At 62.6% G+C, this 21,199-nt stretch overlaps 1 protein-coding gene across 1 annotated transcript in view; it reads right to left on the bottom strand.

The window, feature by feature from the left end:
* EPPK1 (epiplakin 1) overlaps window positions 1-9,968 on the bottom strand; it is a gene marked incomplete at its 3' end in the record, with an annotated part of 13,059 nt that extends 3,091 nt beyond the window's left edge. Inside the window, exons 1-2 of the mRNA XM_019630135.1 lie at window positions 9,910-9,968; window positions 9-5,104 (exon numbers count right to left, since the gene is read on the bottom strand). Coding sequence (XP_019485680.1) covers window positions 9-5,051 — 5,043 coding nt within the window. The remainder of the gene's footprint in view (window positions 1-8; window positions 5,105-9,909) is intronic.
* Between the last annotated feature and the right edge of the window lie 11,231 nt (window positions 9,969-21,199).

The raw sequence follows: 21,199 nt of genomic DNA, 5'->3' as shown, positions 1-21,199 counted from the left end.
ATCTGGGCCTCCAGCAGGCGGATGCCGTGGTCCCTGACGATCAGGTCCTTCTTCATGGCCTGGAACAGGGAGATCTGCTCCCCGGTGTAGGGGTCGGTATAGCCGGTGACGGCGCGCTCGGCTGACAGCAGCTTCTGGTAGGTTTCCTTGCCAAACATCCCTGCTGCGAATGCCTCTTCCACAGTCAGCTTCTGGTTCTTCACTGGGTCAATGAGGAAGCCGGTGGCTGCCTGGGCCTCCAGCAGCACCAGGGCCGTGCCCGGCCGCAGGATGTGCCTCCTCAGGGCCTCTGAGATGCTCATCTTCTCCTTCGTGCCCTGAATCAGAACCCCGGCGATGAAGTTGCTTCCTTCCAAGAACTGCCTCACGCTGTCCATCTGTGTCACCTCCTGCACGGTCCTTGTTCCCTGATTCAGCTCATCCAACGTCTTCTTGTCAATTAGCTGGGACCTGAACAGGTCTCTGGCTGACACCTGTTTCCGGAGTCCTCTGAAGAAGGCCTGTGAGGGCTCCCTCTCTGAGGCCTCGACCAGGGCGGTGACTGCGCTGACCACCTGCCGCAGGGCTGTGGCCCTCCCGGACTGGCAGAGCGCCGCCAGCTCCCGCCGCTTGGGGACACTGACATATTCTGAGTGCAGCAGGTCCCAGAGTGACACCGTGAGCCCTTTGAACCTCCCAGCACCAACAGGGACCTTCATGGCCCTCAGGGCCACAGCTGTGTGGTCGTCCACCTCAGACGCCGCGTCCTGGGGAAGCGGAAGCAGCCACAGGCCAGTGTCAGTGTCAAGGACACAGCGTTCCTTGAGCTGCTGGTACGTCACCTTGTCCTGCGTGTTGGGGTCAAAGAAGAACTTGCTGTCCTCGTCTGTCCCAGTCAGCGCCTGGCCTGTCACCTCGTCCAGAAGGCCGCGCCTACAGGCTACCGCCTGGGGCAGGTGGACCCCATAGACAGGGTCCACCACGCCCCCTGTGGCCAGCTGTGCCTGCAGGAGGGGGAGGCCCTCGATCTGGGGCACAAGCCCCTTTTCCATGGCCTGCCACAGCGAGAGGGAGCCCCCTGAGTAGGGGTCTGTGTACCCGGCCGCCGCCCTCTCGGCCTGCCGGAGCTTTTCGCTCAGTGTGCCACTTACCAGGTCAGCCTTGATGGCACCTTCCACCGACAGTCTCTGGTTTGTCAGAGGGTCAATGAGGGAGCCTGATGCCACCTGGGCCTCCAGCAGTCTCTGCCCCATGCCCACAGGCAGGAGGCCATCCCTCACCGCCTGGGTGATGCTGGCCTTGGTCCCTGAGGGCTGCAGCAGTACCCCAGCCACACAGCCCGTGCCCCACAGGCAGGCCTTCACTGCAGGCTCCTCGGCAACCTCAGCAGGCGACTGCGTGCCCTGAGCCAGTGCTGCCAGGGTACCCTGGGTGATGATGCCAGCATCCAGCAGCCAGACAGCAGGAACCTGGCCCCGCGGGCCAGGCACAGTAATGCGGGCCCGTGCCAGGAGCTCTGCCCCCTGCAGCCAGGTCCGCACAGCCACCTGCAGCTGGTGCGCAGTGGTCTTCCCCACCCTGAAGTCTTCCAGGAAGCCCCTCCGTTGCTCCTCGGTGAAGTGGCAGGAGACCAGCAGCTCCCACAGAGACTTGCCGTCCTCGGTCCCCAGTGTGGCCTGCAGGGTCTCCTGGACCTGCTGGTCTGTGGGCACAGCAGGAGCACTTTCCGGCAGAGGCAGGAGGTAAAGGCCTGAGGACTCGTCCTTCAGACACTGTTCCAGAAGCCGGGCATAGCTGGTATGTCCCCGGCCGTCTGGCGTGGGGAAGGTCTCAGAGGAGCTGGACAAGGCCGTCTCCATCTCCTGGTCGATGAAGCCACGCTGGGTGGCCACAGGCATGGGGAGGTGGTAGTGGCCTCTGGGGTCAATGACCCCTCCTGTGGCCACCTGGGCCTCCAGGAGGCGGGTAGCCTGCTCCACGCGGACAAGCCCCTTCTTCATGGCCTGGAACAGGGACACCCGCTCCCCAGAGAAGGGGTCTCTGAAGCCAGTCACAGCGTCCTCAGACCGTCTCAGCCTGGCGTACAGCTCTGGCCCCACCAGCTCCCTGCGCACAGCCTCTGCCACCGACAGGGTCTCCAGACTGTGGGGGTCCGTGATGGCTCCGGTGGCTGCCTGGGCCTCCAGTAGGGCCAAGGCCACTCCTGGCCCCAGCAGTTTCTGCTTCATGGCCTGGTAGAGGCTGAGTCGCTGGCGGGAGGGCTGCAGCAGTACGCCGCCCACGGCGCCCGAGCCACGCAGGTACTTGCGGACACTGTCCATGTGGAGGAGGGCCTCGGGGCTGACCGCCCCCACCAGCAACCTCTCCAGGAGCTCCTGGTCAATGATGTGGGCCTCCAGGAGCTCGTGGGCGGTGACCTGGCCTCGCAGCACAGGCAGCGTGACACCTGCGCCCCTCCCCACCTCCCTCTCCAGCAGCTGTGGGAGCTGGCTCAGCAAGACCTTGCGCTGCTGGTAGCTGTGCAGCAGCTGCCTCCTGCAGGTCTCGCTGAAGTACTCAGAGTTGAGCAGCTTCCACGCGGACACCTGCTGCCTCCGGAATCGCCCATGCTTCACTGACAACAGCAGGCTCTGGAAGGCCTGCCGGGTGGCACTGTCCACCAGCTTGGGCTGTACACTGCTGAGCGGCAGCAAGAAGAGACCGGTCTCAGGGTCACGCACGCAGCGCTCCATCAGCTGCATGTAGGTGAGGTTCTCGTGCGTGTTGGGGTCAAAGAAGCCCTTGGTGTCGTCGCTCGGGTCCGCCAGGACCCGGTTCATCTCCTCGTCGAAGTAGCCGCGCTGGTAGGCCACGTGCACGGGCACGCGGTGGCTGTGCACCGGGTCGATGACGCCGCCCGTGGCGATCTGGGCCTCCAGCAGGCGGATGCCGTGGTCCCTGACGATCAGGTCCTTCTTCATGGCCTGGAACAGGGAGATCTGCTCCCCGGTGTAGGGGTCCTTGTAGCCGGTGACAGCGCGCTCGGCCGACAGCAGCTTTGCGAACATGTTGGGCCCGATGATGCCAGCCCTCAGCGCCTCCTCCACGGAGTATCTCTTGTTTTTTTGGGGGTCAATGATGAAGCCGGTGGCTGCCTGTGCCTCCAGCAGGATAAGGGCCGTGCCCGGCCGCAGGAGCCGCTTCCTGTAAGCCTCGTAGATACTGAGCCGCTCCTGGGCGCCAGGCAGCAGTAGGCCGGCAATGCAGCCGGTGCCCCACAGGTACCTCTGCACCAAGTCCAGTCTGCCCACATCCTGGGCCGTGGTCTGTCCCCGTTCCAGCTGCTCATACACATCCTGGCCGATGACCTCCGCTTCCAACAGCTTTCTTGATGTCACGGGGACCCTCAGCCCAGCAAAGGTGGTCCTGGTAGTGACTGCAGCTTGCTCCACAGTGGTCGTTAGCACAGCTGCCAGCTCCTCCACTGAGAGGTCCCCTTTCTTGTGCTGCTGGGCCAGCATTGCCCTCTGCTCCTTGGGGACAGCCTCAGAAAAGAGCAGCTCCCACAGCGACACGGGCCGGCCCTGGAACTTGCCCACCGAGACGGTGGCAGTGGCTGCACTCAAAGCCTGGCGGGTACTGTGCTCAATGAATGGGGGTCCCTGTGGCTCCTCTCCAAGGGGCCCCCCCAAGAGGGGCAGGAAGGCCAGCCCCGTCTCCGGATCGGTGACACAGCGGGCCAGCAGCTGCGCATAGCTAAGGCTCTCCTGTGTGCCGGGGTCGCAGAAGCCAGCAGCCTGCGAGAGACACTGCTGTGTTTCCTCGTCTAGGCAGCCAAAGCGCAGGGCAGCCTCCAGGGGCAGCCGGAGCCTGTGGGCTGGACACACCAGCCCGCCTGTGGTGAGCTGGGCATCCAGGAGCCGCAGTGCCCAAGGCCTGTCCACTAGCTTCTTCTTCATGGCCTGGAAGAGGGGGATGCGTGTGCCGCTGAAGGGGTCATGGTAGCCGGTCACTGCCTGCTCTGCCTCCAGGAGCTGCCCATGCAGCTCTGGGCCAACCAGGCCTGCCCTGACTGCCTCATCCACTGAGAGCTGCTGGCCGGTGGCTGGGTCCACCAGGGCACAGGTGGCAACCTGAGCCTCCAGGAGCGGCAGTGCGGCACCCATTGGGAGCAGGTGCTCGGCAACAGCCTTAAAAAAGCTCTTCTTGCAGCCAGCAGGCAGCAGGACAACCCCCGCCACACTGCCGGTGCCCTGCAGGTAACGCTGCACCTGGGGGCGTGCGCTCACATCTGGCACTGCCAGCCTGCCCTCCTGCAGGCCCCGGGCTGTCTCCTCATCCAGGATCCCTGCCTCCAGCAGCTCGGCCAAGCTCGCCGCCCCACTCAGGGTACGGAAAGTGGTCTTCAGGGGCAGCAGGGCCAGCCCCGTGCTGGGGGCCTGCACACACCTGCCCAGCAGCTCACTGTAGGACAGCTGCTCAAGCGTGTTGGGATCCAGGAAGCCCGGAGCACCTGAGCCTGGCTCACGCTCTGACAGTCCACGCCATGTCTCCTGGTCCAGGAGGCCCTGCTGGCAGGCCAGCTCTGGGGGCACACGCACGCCCTGGATGGGATCTACCAGGCCCCCCGTGGCCAGCTGGGCCTCTAGCCAGCCCCAGCCCAGTGCCCTGTCCACAACTTCTTTCCCGATGGCCTGGAAGAGAGCCAGCCTCTCACCCCCATAGGGGTCAGGGTACCCAGTGACTGCACGTTCAGCAGCCAGCAGCTTCTCCTTCAGCTCCAGGCCGACCAGACCCTGACGCAGGGCCTCAGACACGGGGAGCAGCTGGCCCTGGGCAGGGTCCACGAGCCCCCCAGTGGCTGCCTGGGCCTCCAGCAGAGCCAGCCCGAGCCCATCAGGCAGGAGGCCCTGCTTCATGGCAGTGTAGAGACTCTGGGCCTGGCCTGAGGCCTCCACATACACCCCGGCAATGCTCCTGGCCTGTGGCCCAGAGGGAATGCTGGCTTCCAGCCCGGTCTTCGTGGTCTTGGGGATGATGGCTGGCTCAGTGCCATTGGTGATCAGGACATCGAGAGAAGCGTGGCCGTTCATGGTGCCCAGCTGGTTGTGCAGAAGTCACTCACTCACGGTCCGCTGTCTGCTCCCTGCAGGGGTGGAAAGGCTCTGTCAGGGGCCCTGGGATGGCCCAGGTGGGTGGTAGAGGGTCAATCCCAGGTCCTGGGTTCACCTCCAGATTTGACTGGCCTTCCTGGGGGACCAGGACCAGCATCCAGGTGAGCCCCCTCCCTTTCCCCCTGTGTCTCTGGGACCATGTGAGCACAAGGACCCCAGGATGGCCAAGGTGGCCCCTCGGGCTGTGTGGGCTGTTTTCTCCTGGAGGCCATCCTTTGCCCCCCGTAGTCCCCCCCAGCTGGCCCTTGTGTGCTTGCATCGGCGCTGCACCCCCTCCAGTGCCCACGCCTCCAGCCATGTGGCCCTCCTCTTTGCCCCCCAAAAGCTTTGCTTTGGCACCCCATGTTCATGGATACCAGCACCTATCTCGTCCTTCCACCTCCCTCTTTCCAGTGGCCTCCTCCACACACACTCCCCCCCACTCCAGCTCCCTGGTGGGCTCCAGCCAGAAACCCTCCTGTCCGCCTGCCCCTGCCCTGATGCCCTGAAGGTCTCCAGCCTCAGGCTGGCTCTGTGTCCACACCTGGGGAGCCTGGGACACCAGAGACTCAGTGCCCGTGTGGCGGTCCTGTGGCGCTGTGGGCAAGGCCAGCATAGTCTGCAGCCAGCTGGGCCTGGGCTGCTGGCTCAAAGCCCAGCAACCCCCATGCTGTCCCCTCTCAGCAGACAGCTGTGTCCGAGTCTCTGAGCAGTGGTGACAGGTGCCTAACCTCCTGCCCAGGCCCGTCCCTCTACGCTGGGTTAAGTGGTGTCCCCAAAAGATACGTCCAGGCCCCGTGACTGTGCCCTCGTTTGGAAACAGGGTCTTTACAGATGTAACTATGTCAAGATGAGGTCACCTGGGCAGGGAGGGCCCTGATCCAACATGCCTGGTGTCCTTAGGAAGACAGACACGGACAACGCCCGTGACGACGGGGGCAGCCTGGCGTGATGCGCCCGACACACCAGGGTTACCGCCAACAGCCAGAAGGGCTGATTTCGGATTCTGGCCTCTGCACTGCGAGAGCAGTTTCTGTTGTTCTAAGCCACCCAGGTTGTGGTAACTGTTGCGACAGCCTAGGGAACGGCGGTCCCCTCCCTGTTTCTTCAGAACCACACCCGCAGCCCCTCCTCCCCTGATCTGCGCTGTCCTTGCCTCATGACCAGCTAGCTCTCCGAGGCCCACACCGGCTCTCGGGAGAGGCTCAAGCCCCATGTCTGCCCCTCATCCCCACTGCACAGCTCTGGCCGAGACGGCCTGAACTCTGGCTGCCAAATCCGACGAGCCCATTTCAGATCTGGCCATCCCTGACCTCCAGGTCGCAGGGCGTGGAGATCCTTCTCTCTGGTGACAGGGTTCTGCTCCATCTCCACTTACCCATGAACTCAGCTCTTTGAGACTGCCTCAGGCCCCCACATCTGCAGCCGAGCCCAGCCTGCCCCGGAGTCCCGGCTGCCTCCTGGACACCTGCTCTGGCAGCCTCATGAGCAGCCTTGGACTCCATGGCGTCCATACCCCTGCGCCCGTGAACGGTTCTCCCTCACGCACTCTGAGAGCCTGGGCCCTGAACCGCCAACTGGCCCCACGAGAGTGCTCATCTGTCCCAGTTCACCTCACGGCCTTGCCCTTGGCCTCCACGGTACCCCTTGGCCCCGCCGCTTGTGGGCACAGCTGTGTCACCCCAGGACGCCTTCCCTGCTGCTGTCCTGGAGGAGGGTGGGGTCAGCAAGTAGACACTGGAGCGGGAGCTGAAACTTTAGCGCCAGGGCTGTGCAGGGGGGCAGCATGGTGGAGACGGGTGCAGGGACCCTGAGGTTAGCAGTAAGAGGCCAGGCTCTGACACACACCTGGAGGGGTGGATACTGTCACAGGGAGGAGGGCTGCCTCCTGGGAATCAGCCCCTTCCCGGGGATGCACAGGCTCAGTCCTTCCACTCAGCAGGGGTGTCACATCACTGCCAGGCTGCTTGCTGAGACAGCAGCAAGCCCACACCCCACAATGTGTGGAGTCCTGCCCCCTCCGTTCCCTTGCACGAACGCTGGGCACACCCTGAAGCTGGTCTGCTGCTCAGTCTCAGACAGTTGGTGCCATGACCAGGCAGATACCAGGGTGGGACTTTGGAGGGGCTGCCCGGCTGGCCATGAGAGCAGGGCTCCGGGAGGCACTGCAACTGTCCAGTTTTTGAGGCGAGTGGGCCATGCAGGGCAGGTGTGCTCAGAGCACAGTATCAGGCATTTGAGGAGATGCGGACAAGAATGGGGGCCGTTGCTCAGCAACCAGCCTTTGGTAAAAGGTCACAAAGGCTGCAAGTGACCAGCTGGATAGCAAAAGCCCATGTGGACACTGGGGCCTCGTGGTGGCCAGTGGAGAGGTGCTGACTTCCACAGGGCAGGGCAGGCTGAGGCGGTTCCATTGTGAGAGGTCACTGAAGGTACCTCGGAAACGCCAGCTCAGAGGTAGCCCCAATCTCATCCCCCAGGTGGGGGTGCACTACTCTAAAAGGTGACACACCCTGTCCCAGCGAGGGGACCACATTGGCCCAGGAACCAAGAGGTGGGAGCAGGCGTGACCCCCACCATCCCCACACTGACCCACTGGAGCTTGGGTTCCTCCTCCTGTAGCTCTAGGGTCCGTGGGTTTAGAGGTCCTGGTCCCAGAGGATACAGCTATAGTCCCACTGGGCTGAAAGCCACAGCTACCACCGGGCACTCTGGCTCCTTGTGCCCAGGACCATGAGACCAGCAGGGGAGCTGAGCTGATGACAAAGAGGGGGTGGGGGGTGGGGAGCCTGTGACAGGGTGGGGGCAGGGGTGTGCTCTGGTGGCCCAGGTGGATCTTCCCGGGGGTGTCTGGCAGCAAAGGGACCAGCAGCACAGTTGCCCTAGCCTGAGAGGGCACCTCAGGGATGAGGGTCTGCTCACACCCCAGGTGGTCATGAAGCTAGCTGACAAGCAGCCAGGCAAGGGAGTGAGGAGTGGGTCCTACTCCTACACGTTTCCCCAGGAAGAGATGCCCATCCGTGCCCTGGCAGTGGAGCCCAGGGCTTGGTGTGACCGTGGTGGATGCAGGGCTGCCCTGACCTCCTTCTAGGGGTCGGTGAGATGGCATTACAGGCCAGCTTGTCCCTCTGCCCATCTGTTTCCAGGGGCCATCTTGAGCCACTTCCTAATGCTCTCTGTCAGACTGTCCCGGGACAGAACTGGTCATGTGCTGTGCTGCCCATCTGCACACGTGTTTCCTTACTAATGCATGCCTGTTCCAGAACCGCCTTCAGAGGGTCTGAGCCTGAGGGAGCCACACAGGCTGGCATCCCGCCCTGCCCCGTGCTGGCAGGAGCGCCAGGTTACAGGGCTACCAGGGCAGCCAGCCATGGGTGGCCCTGGGCCTGGACACGGGCAGTCATTCCAGAGCCCAGACAGGCTGTGCTCCAGTGTGGAGGGGCAGGCCAGGACCAGGAACCCAGAGGAACCCACACAAGCTCAAGGTCGAGGGCCTCCTGGTGGGAGGGAGGGTCTGAGCACCTAAGGAGCACTGAGCCAGGAGTGGGAGGCTGGGGCCTGTGTCTGTGAGTGTCCCAAGGCCGCTGTAGTGGGGACCTTGGGAAGGCAACTGGACAGAAGGGTCTAGAGTTTGGAGAGGCAGCCCAGGGCATGAGAGGTGTGCAGAGCCTGGGGAACCGGAGACCCAGTCACGGAAACCAAAAGGTCGGTGTCCCAGAGAGGTGGCCACAGGCAGACATGGACATAGTTTGTAACTGAAAGAACTGCTGGCCCAGGGGGGCTGAGCAGATTTCTCCTCCCCCCACCTCCCAAAAAAGGCAAAAAAAAAAAAAAAAAAAGCAAAGGGAATCTGAGAAGGGGGAGGGACCCTCCTGTGCTTCCTGGAAGTGACTTACCTGGTGGCCCTAGACCAGGGATGGGAGGCAGTTCCTGAGGAGGGTGGATTCACATTCCAGGGAGGAGGGCAGCCTACTGTCAACTCCCTGAAGGGCAGCCCACCTCCCCCCCCCCTCCGGGGGTGGCTAGCTGGCTGTCCATCCGAGCCAGATCAGAACAGAACCAGGTGGCCTCACACAGGGAAGCAGCGACCTTTGTCCGGCTGTGGGCAGCGGCTGGGAGACCCGCCCAGGTGCAGACAGACAGAGATCAATGGCTAGATAGACGCGTGGTGAGATGGGGGTGGGGTGGGACAGCAGTGCACCGGCGGGTAGGGCCCACGATGAGCAGAGCCCTTCCCACCTCTGCCTCCTAAGGATCCTGAGGTGACCCCAGCAGGCGTCCCTGTGCTGACAGCAGGTAGCTCCCTCAGCGGGTCAGCACCTCAAGGAGAAGCCACACGCTCTCAATTTGTCAGCCTAATTGCCTCACCCCCTAGTCGCCATGGCCTGCTCGGGTTGCAAACGCCCCCACCCCCGCCCTGTAAGGGGGCCAGGAAGCAACCGGACCTGCAGGGCCCCGCCCAGAGAGGCGCACCCGTCCTGCCGGGAAACCACTGGGAGGGCGAGACCCCCGCCCCGCGCCTCCCACGCCCACACGGGGTATCTCAGCCTTCTCACCCGCACCCCGGCGCTGGGGCTACTGCCAGGGCCGGGAGGGCGCAGACCCGGCCGCGGCGCCCTGCTCGGAGCTCAGACCGTCCCGGTGGGACAGAAGCTGAGCCACAGCTCGGAGCCCGGGGCCCCCCGCAGGCATATTGCGCCCCCACCCGCGTTCCCACCCCAGCCTTTGCGGCCCCTGGCCGAGCACCGCGCAGGTGTTTCGGTTTCCCTTGGGGAAGGTCCAGCTTCCCGGGTCCCACCTGCGCGCTCCACGCTCGGTTCGCAGTCCTTCCCCGCTCGCTCCACCGGCCGGGCCCTGCACCGCCGGGATTTAAACCCGCTCGCCCCCGCCCCGCAGGGGCCCCGCCCTCGTCTGGGGGCGGTGGCCAGGTGCTGGCGCCGCGAAGTCAGGTGGGGCGGGCAGGTATTGGGAACCTCGCGCGCGGCCGGACCGACACGCTGCGCGCGCCCCGTGGCCGGCGGGTTGTACGCATTCCTAGGCGAGGAGGGGCCCCGAGGTGGGGGCAGGGGCTGCGGAGGCTCAGGGTCTTCTCCCTCCTACCCCCGCCCCTCTTGACCCCTCCCAAAGACTCACCGCGAAGGAATGTGATCGGTCGCTGGGAGCAGGGAGGCAGGTGCGTCCGCGTGGGCTCCGACGGCATTTGAATGGAGTTCACAAGGGACATGAGGACCCGGCAGCATGCGAGTTTAGTTCCAAAACGCGACTTTATTGCCGGAGCAGGCCCGGACATGGCTGTCCACAGGGTCCTGCACATTCCCTTCCGTCGGGCTCCCAGAGCTGTTGCTTAGTCATGGGGGGCTGAGCCCAGGTGTCCTCAGGGCTCCCCTTGCTGCAATGCCCCTCCTTGGACTTGACCTTGAAGAGCTAGGGTCTCTGTGTCCTCAGCAGGCTCCCAAGCCTGTCTAGAAGAGAAGGCCAGGCCTCACCACACGGGGCCAGCCCCTCCGCCTCGGCTCAGAGGAGGGCCCCGGTCCACCCAGGAGCACCTGTGCCCCCTCTCAGATGCCTGTCCCAGCACCACCTTCCTGGGCAGGGGGGCTGCTGGAGGTGCTGAGGATGAAGGCCCCGAGCCTTGGGTACGTGACCTCGGGGACCAGCCTGCTGGGGGCACTGCCCAGGACAGGAACTTCTCATGGGTCTCCTGGCTGGTCCTGCCCTTCGCTGCCCAGAGATCCCAGATGGACAGGGCAGAGCAGGTGCCTTTCACCCCCCAGGGCAGGGCCTAGTGCCAGCCTGGAGTGCTCAGTCTCTTCTCCCCCAGCCCTCACATCTGCCCAGGTCCTTCTCTTTTTTTTTAAGATTTTTTTTTTTAATTGGGGAATTGGGGGATGGGAACAGCGCTGGGGAATTAGAGGAAGGGGAACAGACAAGTTATTGTCCTTTTGTTCTTCAGTCTAGTTGTGGAGGACGTCGCTTCATTGGCCCATGTTGGTATTATCATTGCGCTCTTCCCGGGAGAGGTAGTCGCTCGCTGGTCATTGGACGGCTGCTCACGGCAGCTCATGGCAGCTCAGGAAAGCTCACGCCCGCTGCTGGCCAGCCCCACTGCAGCCTACGCCTTCGCCGGCGACTCACCACAGCCCAGCTCCAGGTCGAGCTGTTGTTCACCATCTTAGCTGTAGAAGGCACAGCGTCACTGGCCCTCATATGGGATCCGAACTGGGGCCTTGCTGTTTAGAGCTGGCATCCCAAACTAACTCCTAACCAACGTGCCACTCAGCCGGCCCCCATTCATTCTTGACCAGATACTCATCCAGGGCCACCCAGCCACCTCCAGCATCAACCATGAGGGCACCTGGAGACACCTGCACAGGCGCAGGGGCTGGGGATCCGGGCTTCCGTGGGGGAGGATGCCGGTCAGCTTCCGTGGTTGTCCTTACCCCTGCCCACCAAGCCCATGCTGACATCTGCTCACCCAGGCGCCCTGGGCCCTCAGCTGGCCTCTGGTCAGCTGTGTGCTATCTCTGTCCATGTCCCTGACACTGGCCATGCTGTGTGGCTGTTGCTGGCCTCTGGAGAACCCTGACCCGACAGAGTAGTGAGCTCTGGCATGAGCCCACATGCCCCCAAGGTGTGCGGGGCCAAACTCATCCATCCCCAGGCCTGCTCACCAGACACCAGGACCCTGTCCATGATGTCCTGCTGGGACGCATGGCCATGCTGGCCAGGGTTTGTGGCTGGAGTTCACCCCGGGTCTGCTTCCTGTGGCCAAGCCATTGCAGGCGGCATTGCTACCAGGCCACCAAATCCAGGTGTGTGCCAGCCCCTTGCTGTGGGAAGGAGGTGTGAGGCTGGCCTGGCCTGGGTCTCTTTTGTGTGCCTGGGGTGGGCAGCATGCCTATCTGACCCTCACCTGCACGTGTGGGCAGCATGCATACTGCTGGCCCTGCCCCAGCCATGCCCACTGTTCCTTGTCCCATTGGCTCCTCTCCCTGCAACCCCCACACCTGGGCCAGCACCACCCACACAGCCGGGGGGCCTCAGGAGTCCAGTAAGGTGAGCCCCTCTTCCCAACCCTGCCCACTGCTCTGCCTGCTGCCAGCGGAAGCTGGTGCCCCCCTGAGCTGGCTGTTGGGCACCCAGCGCCTCAGGAGCTGCGCCCAGCCATGCAGGCCACTCGCTTCCCCCATAGTGCCTGCACGTCAGAGGGGCACTCAGAGGGCATAGTCCCAGGAAGGGGGTCCCAGGGCACCCGAGAGCAGTGTCATCATGCTGACCCCAGCCTGGTCCAGGAGTTCACTGTGCAGGCTTTGGCCCCAGGCCACAGGTGCCCCTTGGTCCCGCAGGGCTTGGCCTGGCTCAGCCTGTGGGGTGGTGCAGACAGCTTCTCCACAGAGTGGCCCGCAGTGAGCATCACTCTCTCCTCCAGCACACCTGGCCTAGAGTGGCAGAGGTGGGCGGGAGGAGGGCCCAGAGGGAGGGGGTGGGCACAGAGCAGAATGACAGGCTGACTTCCCCATCCAGGACCCAGACACCACCGCCCAGCAGCCCAGTGGCTCCAGCAGCAGGCCCAAGTGGCGGGTGCCCTCACAGGGGGTCCCTCCTCCCAGGGCATGCCTGTTTCAGGGCCAGATGCAATGGGGCAGGATGGACACCCCTGCTTCAGCCCGCCAGCTCTGTCTCTGCACTCCTGGCCCACCCTTGGACAAACACCTGTTCTTGGTTTTGGAGCACCTGATATTCAGAGGTGGCCCCCTCCCGTTCCAGCCAGGCCCCCAGGCTTGCTGGGGTTGTGGGCTCAGTGGACCCCATGCCCAGGCCAGGCAGCAGTCCCTGCTGGGCACAGTGGTATCCCTAGGCAGCCAATCCAGAGGGAAGGGCCGGGGTCCGGAACCTGGAACGTGCTCCAAATGGAGTAGGGAGCACTGGGAGAAGGGATTTTCTGGGAATCTCCAAATACGAGCACAGAGGACATCCTGTCTGACCTGCCTGCCTGTCCCACTCCCCACTCACCTATGAGCAGCGCCACCAGCCTCCGGCCAGCCTCCACGGCCCTCAGCCTGGGCCACAGACCCCTGGTACACCTCCTGTGGACACGCCCACTGAGCCCTGTGCCTGCCCTGGCCCACCCTGGCCCTTGTCTGTACCTACAGTTGCAAGAAGGCCCCTCCCTGCCCTCGGGCCCCACCTGGGTCAGGAGCTGCTTTTCCGGGGTCAGCAGCACCAGGGTCACACCGCAGGTCTCCTCAAAGCTCCAAGCAGCAGGTAAAAACTGCTTCAGGAGTGCCAACCTGGGGACCAAGAGGGTGGTCAGTGGCACCCTCCCCATGCCAGCTGGCACTCTCCACCCAGCCCCTGGCCTCACCTGGCCTCTGCCCGCTGCACCAGGCCGTGCCATCGTGCCTGCATCTCAGCTGGGTTCAGCATCTCCTACAGTCTCAGCTTCACCTGCAGTGTCCAATCCCCCAGCAGGCGCAGGAACAGCTGCCAGGCCCAGGACAAAGGGGCGGTCACAGGTCACAAGGCCTGCAGCTCCTCCATGCCCTCCAGCCAGCTGTGAAGAGTGTGTGCAGGGGCTCTGGGGACGCCTGCAGCAGGGACATGCCAAAGTCCCCGCGGGCTGAGCCCGACCTCCAGCCCACCCCAGGCTGCCCTGCTTCACGCTGTCTGGCTGGCCGGGCCCCACCTCCACAGCCTGTCACTGCTGTCTCTATCACCTCAGTCACCTCCAGATCTCGGGGCCCCACCAGGCCCAGGAGGTTCCTGGTGGGGAGGGGTTCCCTTGGGTCCGGGTTTTGGTCCTGGTGTGAAGCCTCGCCTCCCCCAGGCGTGAGGCAGGTTTCCCATGGCTGATGGCACTGTGCAGCCTGTGGGTGGTCCTGTGGTGGCAGGGTTGCGGGGGGCACAGCAAGGAGGAGCCAGGGGCCCCTGGAGCCCCGGCCACCTTTGCCCTGGCCTTCCCTCTCCACAAACTACAGACTGTCCAACTGGTCCAGCTGCCAGCCCCGGAGCCCCCTTGTCTCTGCCAGCCCCCTGTTTCCTGGGGAATGCGGGCCTCAGTCATGAGGGCGGGGAGGGGCTGAGGAAGGGGCTGCAGCCTCCCCCTAGGTCCCTTGCCAGTGGGAGGGGGAGGGCTCTCACTCCGCACCAGGCCCGGTGCAGCCCACCCGGGCTGCTGGCAAGGGGTGCACAACCTGAGGGTGACCTGGGGGGTGGAGGAAATGAGGGGCAGTGCACACACTTTGGGGAGCCCCTCTGGCTGGATGGGGGAACCAGGGACTGCAGAGCTACTCCTGGGTTCTCCCACCGCCCCTCCTTAGCCAGACCCTGGGGCCTCTGAGCTGCACCCCCCCACCTCCATGTGGCCGTCCGGCTTTAGCCACCCCACCCTTAGGAGCCCAACACCCCCACCCAAGGCTTCCGGACACCCCAGACTGATGAGCTGGGTTCCAGGAGCTCCACACCTTGGTCACACCCTTCCCCACCCTCCCTGGGACGAACCACCCCCTCCTCCAGTGGAGCCCCTTCTCGCAGGTCCCCAGGACAGGGCTGACTCCCATGGAGGGGGCACTCCCAGGTCCCTGCAGGCTCATGGTTTCCTACTGTGCTTTTGCCACTGGGTCATCAGGTAGGCATCCATGTGGACCCAGCCATTTGTTCATTCGTCGTTCATCCATTCACCTGATGGTTCCTTCACCCAAATGTGGCTTTTACCAAGGAGTGGGTGCTGTGTCCAGCAGACGAGCCAAGGGCCTTCCCATGTCCACCGCCATGCTGGGTCCCAGACCCTCCCAGGAGCCCCCTCTGCCTAGGGAGGGAGTGCCTAGCCTTTGGGGAAGCCTGGGGGTGTGGACTGGCCCCTCGAATGCCTGATAGTGGAGTGCCCTGGGAGGTCCAGGGCCCTCCTTCCCGCCCCCAGTCTGTGACCGCTCACGCCTGCCCCTGCCCAGGCTTGTCTCTTCCCCCCGGTTTGTGCTGCTGTTGCCTTGGGAGCACTTCATCGGAAAATGTCGGGTGGGGCGGGCAGGCTGGGGCGTCGGGCGGGCCAGGGCGGCGGGTGCCATGGGTGGATGGGTAGGCGGCACCTCTCCCAGAAGGGGCCCACCCTGCCCTTCCCACTCTGTTCTCAGCCCCCACCCCCAGGCCTGGGGGGGCACCTAGTGTGTGAGCCCCCTCAGGGAGCCTCGGTGGGCTGGAAGGGGTGCATTCCAGCAAAGGCCTGCCTCACCTCAGCATACAGACTGCCTTGCGCCCACCCCTCTGCCAGTGTCCCCACAGGGCCCAAGGACTTGCCCAGACCAGCTGCCCCATTTGGCCTCAGGCCTCCCATGGGGAGGAGGAGTAGGGGCCCCTGGCTCACGACACCCGGTTCACATGTTCACCTCCCCACCCAAGACAGGGCTGGATCAGACTTGTGTTCGAGCCTGCACAGGGCTGGCCGTGGGCCGGGCACGGCAAGGCCTCAGGGCAGATTGGGGCTGCCTCTGGCCTTTCCTACTGGGCCTGGGGCCAGGGTGCTAGGTGGAGCCGGGCTTCTCCTGGACAGAGACAGTAACACACACCCAGCAGGACCCTGGGATGGCCACGTGGCCGTCTTTCCACACCCGGGCTCCCCCATTACAGCAATTGAGTGATGTGGGCGTCAGGGAGCAGAGGGGCTGGCAGGGGCCCTGCCTCTGGCTGCACCACACTCCAGCGCGTTTGTACAGAGGAAGTTGGTTTGAAGGAGCCCATAGCCCTGTGTCCTTTAACTCCTAGGCTCGCCCATTATACTGCCACTGGGCCTTTGCACAGGCCGTGGCCCCTGCCAGGACCTCCCTTCTGTGTCCTTCCCTTGCACATCAACCTGGGCATCCCTCTCCCAAACCCCACATGACCCAGTGCCCCCACCCTGTCCCCTCTCCCACTCCCACATGCGCTAAGGACAGGCCCAGCCCTGCCCACACCACTCTTACCCCCTTGGTGGCAGGGCCGCAGGCACCACTGATATGCAGTGGCGAGACCGAGCCGGGGGGAAAGTGCCTTCAGGGCCGAATGCAGTCAGAACCGGGTCTGCGACAAGCCCAAACAGGTCCCATGGAGCCCCACAGCAGTGAGTCCCCGGCCCTCGTCACGGGGAACCTAACTCGTGTATATTCTTTGGCATGTCTGACAGCGGCAATGGGCCCAAGTACAGTTGGGGTGGCTAGCGGTCAGCCTGGTTGGAACCAGTGTGGACGAGCTGGCTTTGGCAGGGCAGTCCGACTTGGCCTAGAGCCGGAGCAGCACCTGCTGGGAGAGTAAGCCAAGGTGGCCCTGGGGCAGTCGGGGGCCCCCAGGGCCCAGGGCCCTGCCTGGGGCTTTCCTCACGGTGAGGGTGGGGAACTCTGCCCCTTGGCAGGGGCTGTACCCCGAAATAGGAGGCTTTTCTTTACAAGATACAGATTTACTAGGGAGAAGATCTAGCAGTGGTAGTTGTCAGTATGTTTCTGATGTGTATGTCTGTGTCTTGGAGAAGCCTGAAATCCCGGGGACCTGCACCCCTGTTCCGGGTAAAGATGTGGCCACGCTGCAGGTCCAGGCAGAGGGCCCTGCGTCCCCACAGAGGGATGGGCAGACTCTAGGCTGCTGTCAGTCACCAGAAACCCAACTCAAACTGGCTTTTAATAAAAGAGAAAGGCAGGGAGGGAGCGAGGGAGGGACACTGTTGACTTGAAACACAGGGGATCTATGGGAGCAGGGGGCCTGGACGCTGTCACCTGGGCACTGTCCCCACCTGTGTGTGCTGGCAGCTCCAGAAGAAAACCTGTGTTTCCTTCCCAGAAGACCAAGAAAAGGTCTTCGGCAAGTGGCCTGGGCTGCCCAGGGGTTGAACAGTTCCCAGAATCCAACAGCCACAGGTTTCATGGCTGAAACAAGCCCCTCAAGGTCTGAGAACACTGAGTCTGTGTGCAAACCGTCACTCCAGGGCCACAGGCAGTCAGAACTCCTTCGGGCCAACTAGGTGCAAGCGCACGTGCTTTAACCTGTCCCCGGCAGGGGCCAGGCCTGTGCCCTCCACCACTTGGTCTCAGGCCGCAGCTTGTACCCTTTTCTCACAGTGGCGATGGCCGGTGTTGCTGGTGACAGAGGTTTCCCTGGGAGGTGGTTCAGGTGGGAAAGGGATTTGTTAGCTCACACGCGTGGGAGGAGCCCAGGCCGGGGTGCCTTTGGAACTGGCTCTGGCCAGCGGGACCCACTTGCCCATTCTTCCTCATTCTTTTGGCTTTATTCTCTGCTGTTGTCCTGCATTAAAGCCTAAGGAACAGCATCACAGCAGGAGAAAAGAAACCCACTTCCCTCCTTCCCACAAGCTCTAGAAAAATTACACTAGCTGTCACTGGGTCAGCTGCTGCTTTGGGTTGAATGGTGCCCCCCATTCCCATCCCGCAAAGATGTGTTGAAATCCTAGCCCGGTACCTGTGAACCTGGCCTTGTTTGGAAATGGAGTTTTTGCAGATGATGTCATCAAGTTAACATGTAGTCACGTGGCATTTCTGGGCAAGGGACCACTGTATACACGGAGGCTACACGGGTCTGGGCATGAAGGGGTGGAGGTAGGAGTGGCCTCACGTGTCACTGAGGGACCAGCGGCCCTGCTGGGAACCTGCTCCCCACCCTGCACCTTAGGCTGTGCCGGCCCAGAGGCCCTGCCAGCTTCTACCAGTCCGGGCTTCATAAACCTCCTGGGTGCCCCTGGTTATTTGGGGCAGCACATGCTGACGGGAGAGCAGGACAGAACCTGCCAGTCAGGAGCAGCCGTCCGATTATCAGGCAGAGGTCAAGTCGCGGTTGCTGGCGGGGCCACGGAGGCCTTGTGGGGTTCTGAGGGGCCGCTCGGACATTACCAGTGACCCAGGCCCAGCCTCACCTGTACACAGCTAGTGCAGCTGCAACAGCTCCGCCAGGCCTGGGGCCCGGGGCATCCGCCAGGCAGGCCACCAGGCCAGGAATGGAGAAGAGGGCGGGGTCAGCCGTGGCTTTGGGATCAACTACAGCAGTCTGTTATTTTTCTGGAAATCACGGCAGCCACAATTCTGAGGCGTGAATGGGTGACGTTAACGTGGGAGCAAGGGCGTCTGAGTGGTGCCAGGGATGGACTGTAGCAGGCGCTGTCGACGCCCCACTGCCCCCCGGGCCCCGGGCCCCGGGCCCCTTCGTGCACTCAGACTCAGGGCATGCCCCTGTGCCCACAGCCAGCACCTGCACACCTGGTGTAAGGACATGGCCTCCGGGTCTGGGAACCGGCTTGGCCTGTGACACAGACCTGTGAACCTAAGTCTCCAGGGATGGCCCTTCCTCAAGACTGACAGTGCCCAGCCTCCTGAGGGAGACACTGGGGCAGGTCCCCGCAGGACTCATCTGTCACTTCCCACACACTGCCCTGGATGGCCCTCCGGGCTGTACCTACCCAGTTATATGACTGAAGTGATAAAATCCAAGAGACTTTGTGTGGCTGTGGAGAGCAGAGGGCCAAAGGGCAAACAGTCGAAAGTTGGGCTCCAGTCAGAGTGCGGCTGGGAGTTTAAGGAGGTGGGCAGTGACCTAGCCATTAGTCCCTGTCATGCCCTGTCCCTCTTCCCCACCCCCACTGCTTTTTCTGGATTCACTTTCTGACAGATAAATTGCTTTCACCCACATCCTTTCCTTGGGGTCTATTTTGGGGAGCCCAGTCCAGGGTCCAGGTCCCCCCCAAGCAGGACACAAACATGGCACCTCATGCACCCCAGCAGTTCCGTTTTCTCGGCACTTTGGTTAAAGCCTGTCTCCCTTGCTTCTAAGGTTCCATCAGCACAGGAGGCTTCTTCCATAGTCACCACTGGATGCCCAGAGGCCATCCCAGAGCCAGGCGCACAGTGGGTGCACACCCAGAGCCCATCACAGAGCCAGGCACACAGTGGGTGCACAGTTAGAGCTGAATGAATTGATGAATGCGGTCAGGCGTGGGGGAGCCTGGGCAAAACAACCAGGGCAGATGCACGCCTGGGAACACAGAGGTCATGCTGCCCCTTGGTGCCCGGCCCCTTTCTATGGATTTCCCACCTGGCCCGACTTCCCCCTGGCACATGATGAGGCTCACACAATCAGCTACTCTCCTGGACCCTGGATCTTGAGGACACGGTCCCTTCTCTACCTTCCCCTATCACCTCTGGTGGGGTCATGGGGCTGTCTTCCCAGCTGGAGTCAAGACATCAGGCAGAGCCATCTGTAGGCTTGAAGTGCCCCCATCTCCATCACCTGAGGGCAGGTGTGTGCGTCTGAGGCTAAGGGTGGGGTGAGGAGGAATGACAGAAGGCGGAAGCAGGTGCATAGGTGTTCGGGCCACCTGCTCATGCAAATGGGCTGCTTGGCACCTGCTCACCCAGTGTGCCATCTTCTCTGGATGGTGGAGCTCTGCTGCCCACACCCCACTTTATGGCATTGAGCCCATAACTCCCAGGTAGCGACAGGCATATGTGGACGCCCGGTCCTGGCTCCTCTGGTCAAGTGGTCTGTCCCTACCAGAGCCCAGGAACAGGCCTCAGGTTGGTCCTCAAAGGGGACCGGTTGCTCTTGGGAGGGGGCACAGCTCAGAGTCTGTCCTGGGCTCCTTGTGGGGCACAGCACAGGCTCCACGTAGGTCTGTCTTCTCAGGGACCCTGGACACTGTCCAGGTGACTGTGTGTCACGGCAGAGTGGCCTCCTGAGCCTGGACCAGCTGCAGAGTCTGCTCAGGGGTCAGCTTGAGAGGCCGCAGACCATGGTGATGGCCTCCAGAGACACTCACTAGGCTCATGTGTCCTAGGTTTGGCTGCTAGTGACAGTCGTATATATAACGAGGGGTTCATTCTCTCCTCTAAAATGAGTCCACAGGGGGCCACTTGGGGCCGGCACACTGGTCCTCAAGGTCATCTTATACCCAGACTCTGTGTTTCTGATCTGCCGTTCATAGCCTCAGCTTCACTCCTCAAGGTCAGGAGAATGCTGTCGGGCTCCAGTGGCCAAATCTACACAGCATCCTGAGGAAGGGGCCACAGGAGGCCTCCTCCAGCTGTGTGGTTCCCAAGGTGTGAAATGGAATAACTCGTGAAGGACAACTTGGCAGCGCTGACTCAGGTCAGGGTTCTTTCAGTTGTGATTCTATCAGTTCTGGGGATTTCCCTGCACACACACCTGTGCTCTTAAGCAAAGACTTTATATGGGGCCATTCAGTGCTGCCTGGAGGGCAAGGATAGGAGATTAGAAGTGATTCAGACTTCAGCAAGGGCTGATTAGAAGCCATAGTTCATCCACATCCCAAACACCAGCAGCTACTGAAAAGCATCACTGTGCTGCCCGCTGTGGAGAGAGCTCTGGGCTCTAGGACCTAGAAGGACAAGAGGCACCACCGTCTGGTGGCACAGACGCTACTGCTCATGTAGCAAGGGCGTGGATTCGTGTCCTGGGGCTGCCGGAGCAGATGACCACAAACATGGTGCCTAAAACATCAGAAATCTATCCTCTCATAGTCCTGGAGGCCCGAAGTCCAAAGTCAGAGGGCTGGCAGTGTGCCACCCACTCCCCAGAAGTCTCCAGGGGAAGACACTTCCTCCCATTCCAGTTTCCGGTGGCCATGGCCCTCCAGGCTCCGCTGGGTCTTCACGGGCCTTCTTCTCTCACCATTCGCTCTAGGGTGGTCTCATCTCCAGACCCTCAATCTACTACCTCTGCAAAGACCCTTTTTCCAGATAAGGCCACCTTCACGGGCACCAAAGATTAGGGTGTGGACTTCATTTTGGGGCCACCATTCAGCCCACTATGGGTTGAATGGTGTTCCCACAAGAGATATGCTGAGGTCCGAACCCCCAGGATCTCAGGGTGTGACCTTGTTTGGAACAAGGATCTTTGCAGATGCCAGTAGTTGAGAGGAGGTCACCTGGGGTCGGGTGTTCCCTCATCTAGTCGGACTGGCGTCCCTAGAAGAAGAGGGGAGACACAGGGAGAGGCCGGGTGACCATGCAGGCAGAGTTTATTTAGAGCGATGCGTCTACAAGCCCAGAATTACCGGCACCACCAGAAGCTGGAGAGAGGCCTGGAGTGGCGTCCCTCAC

This window comes from Hipposideros armiger, unplaced genomic scaffold, assembly GCF_001890085.2.
Source record: "Hipposideros armiger isolate ML-2016 unplaced genomic scaffold, ASM189008v1 scaffold_897, whole genome shotgun sequence".
Lineage (NCBI taxonomy): Eukaryota > Metazoa > Chordata > Mammalia > Chiroptera > Hipposideridae > Hipposideros > Hipposideros armiger.
Note: the sequence above shows the minus strand (reverse complement) of the source record. Positions and strands in the feature narration are given on the sequence as shown.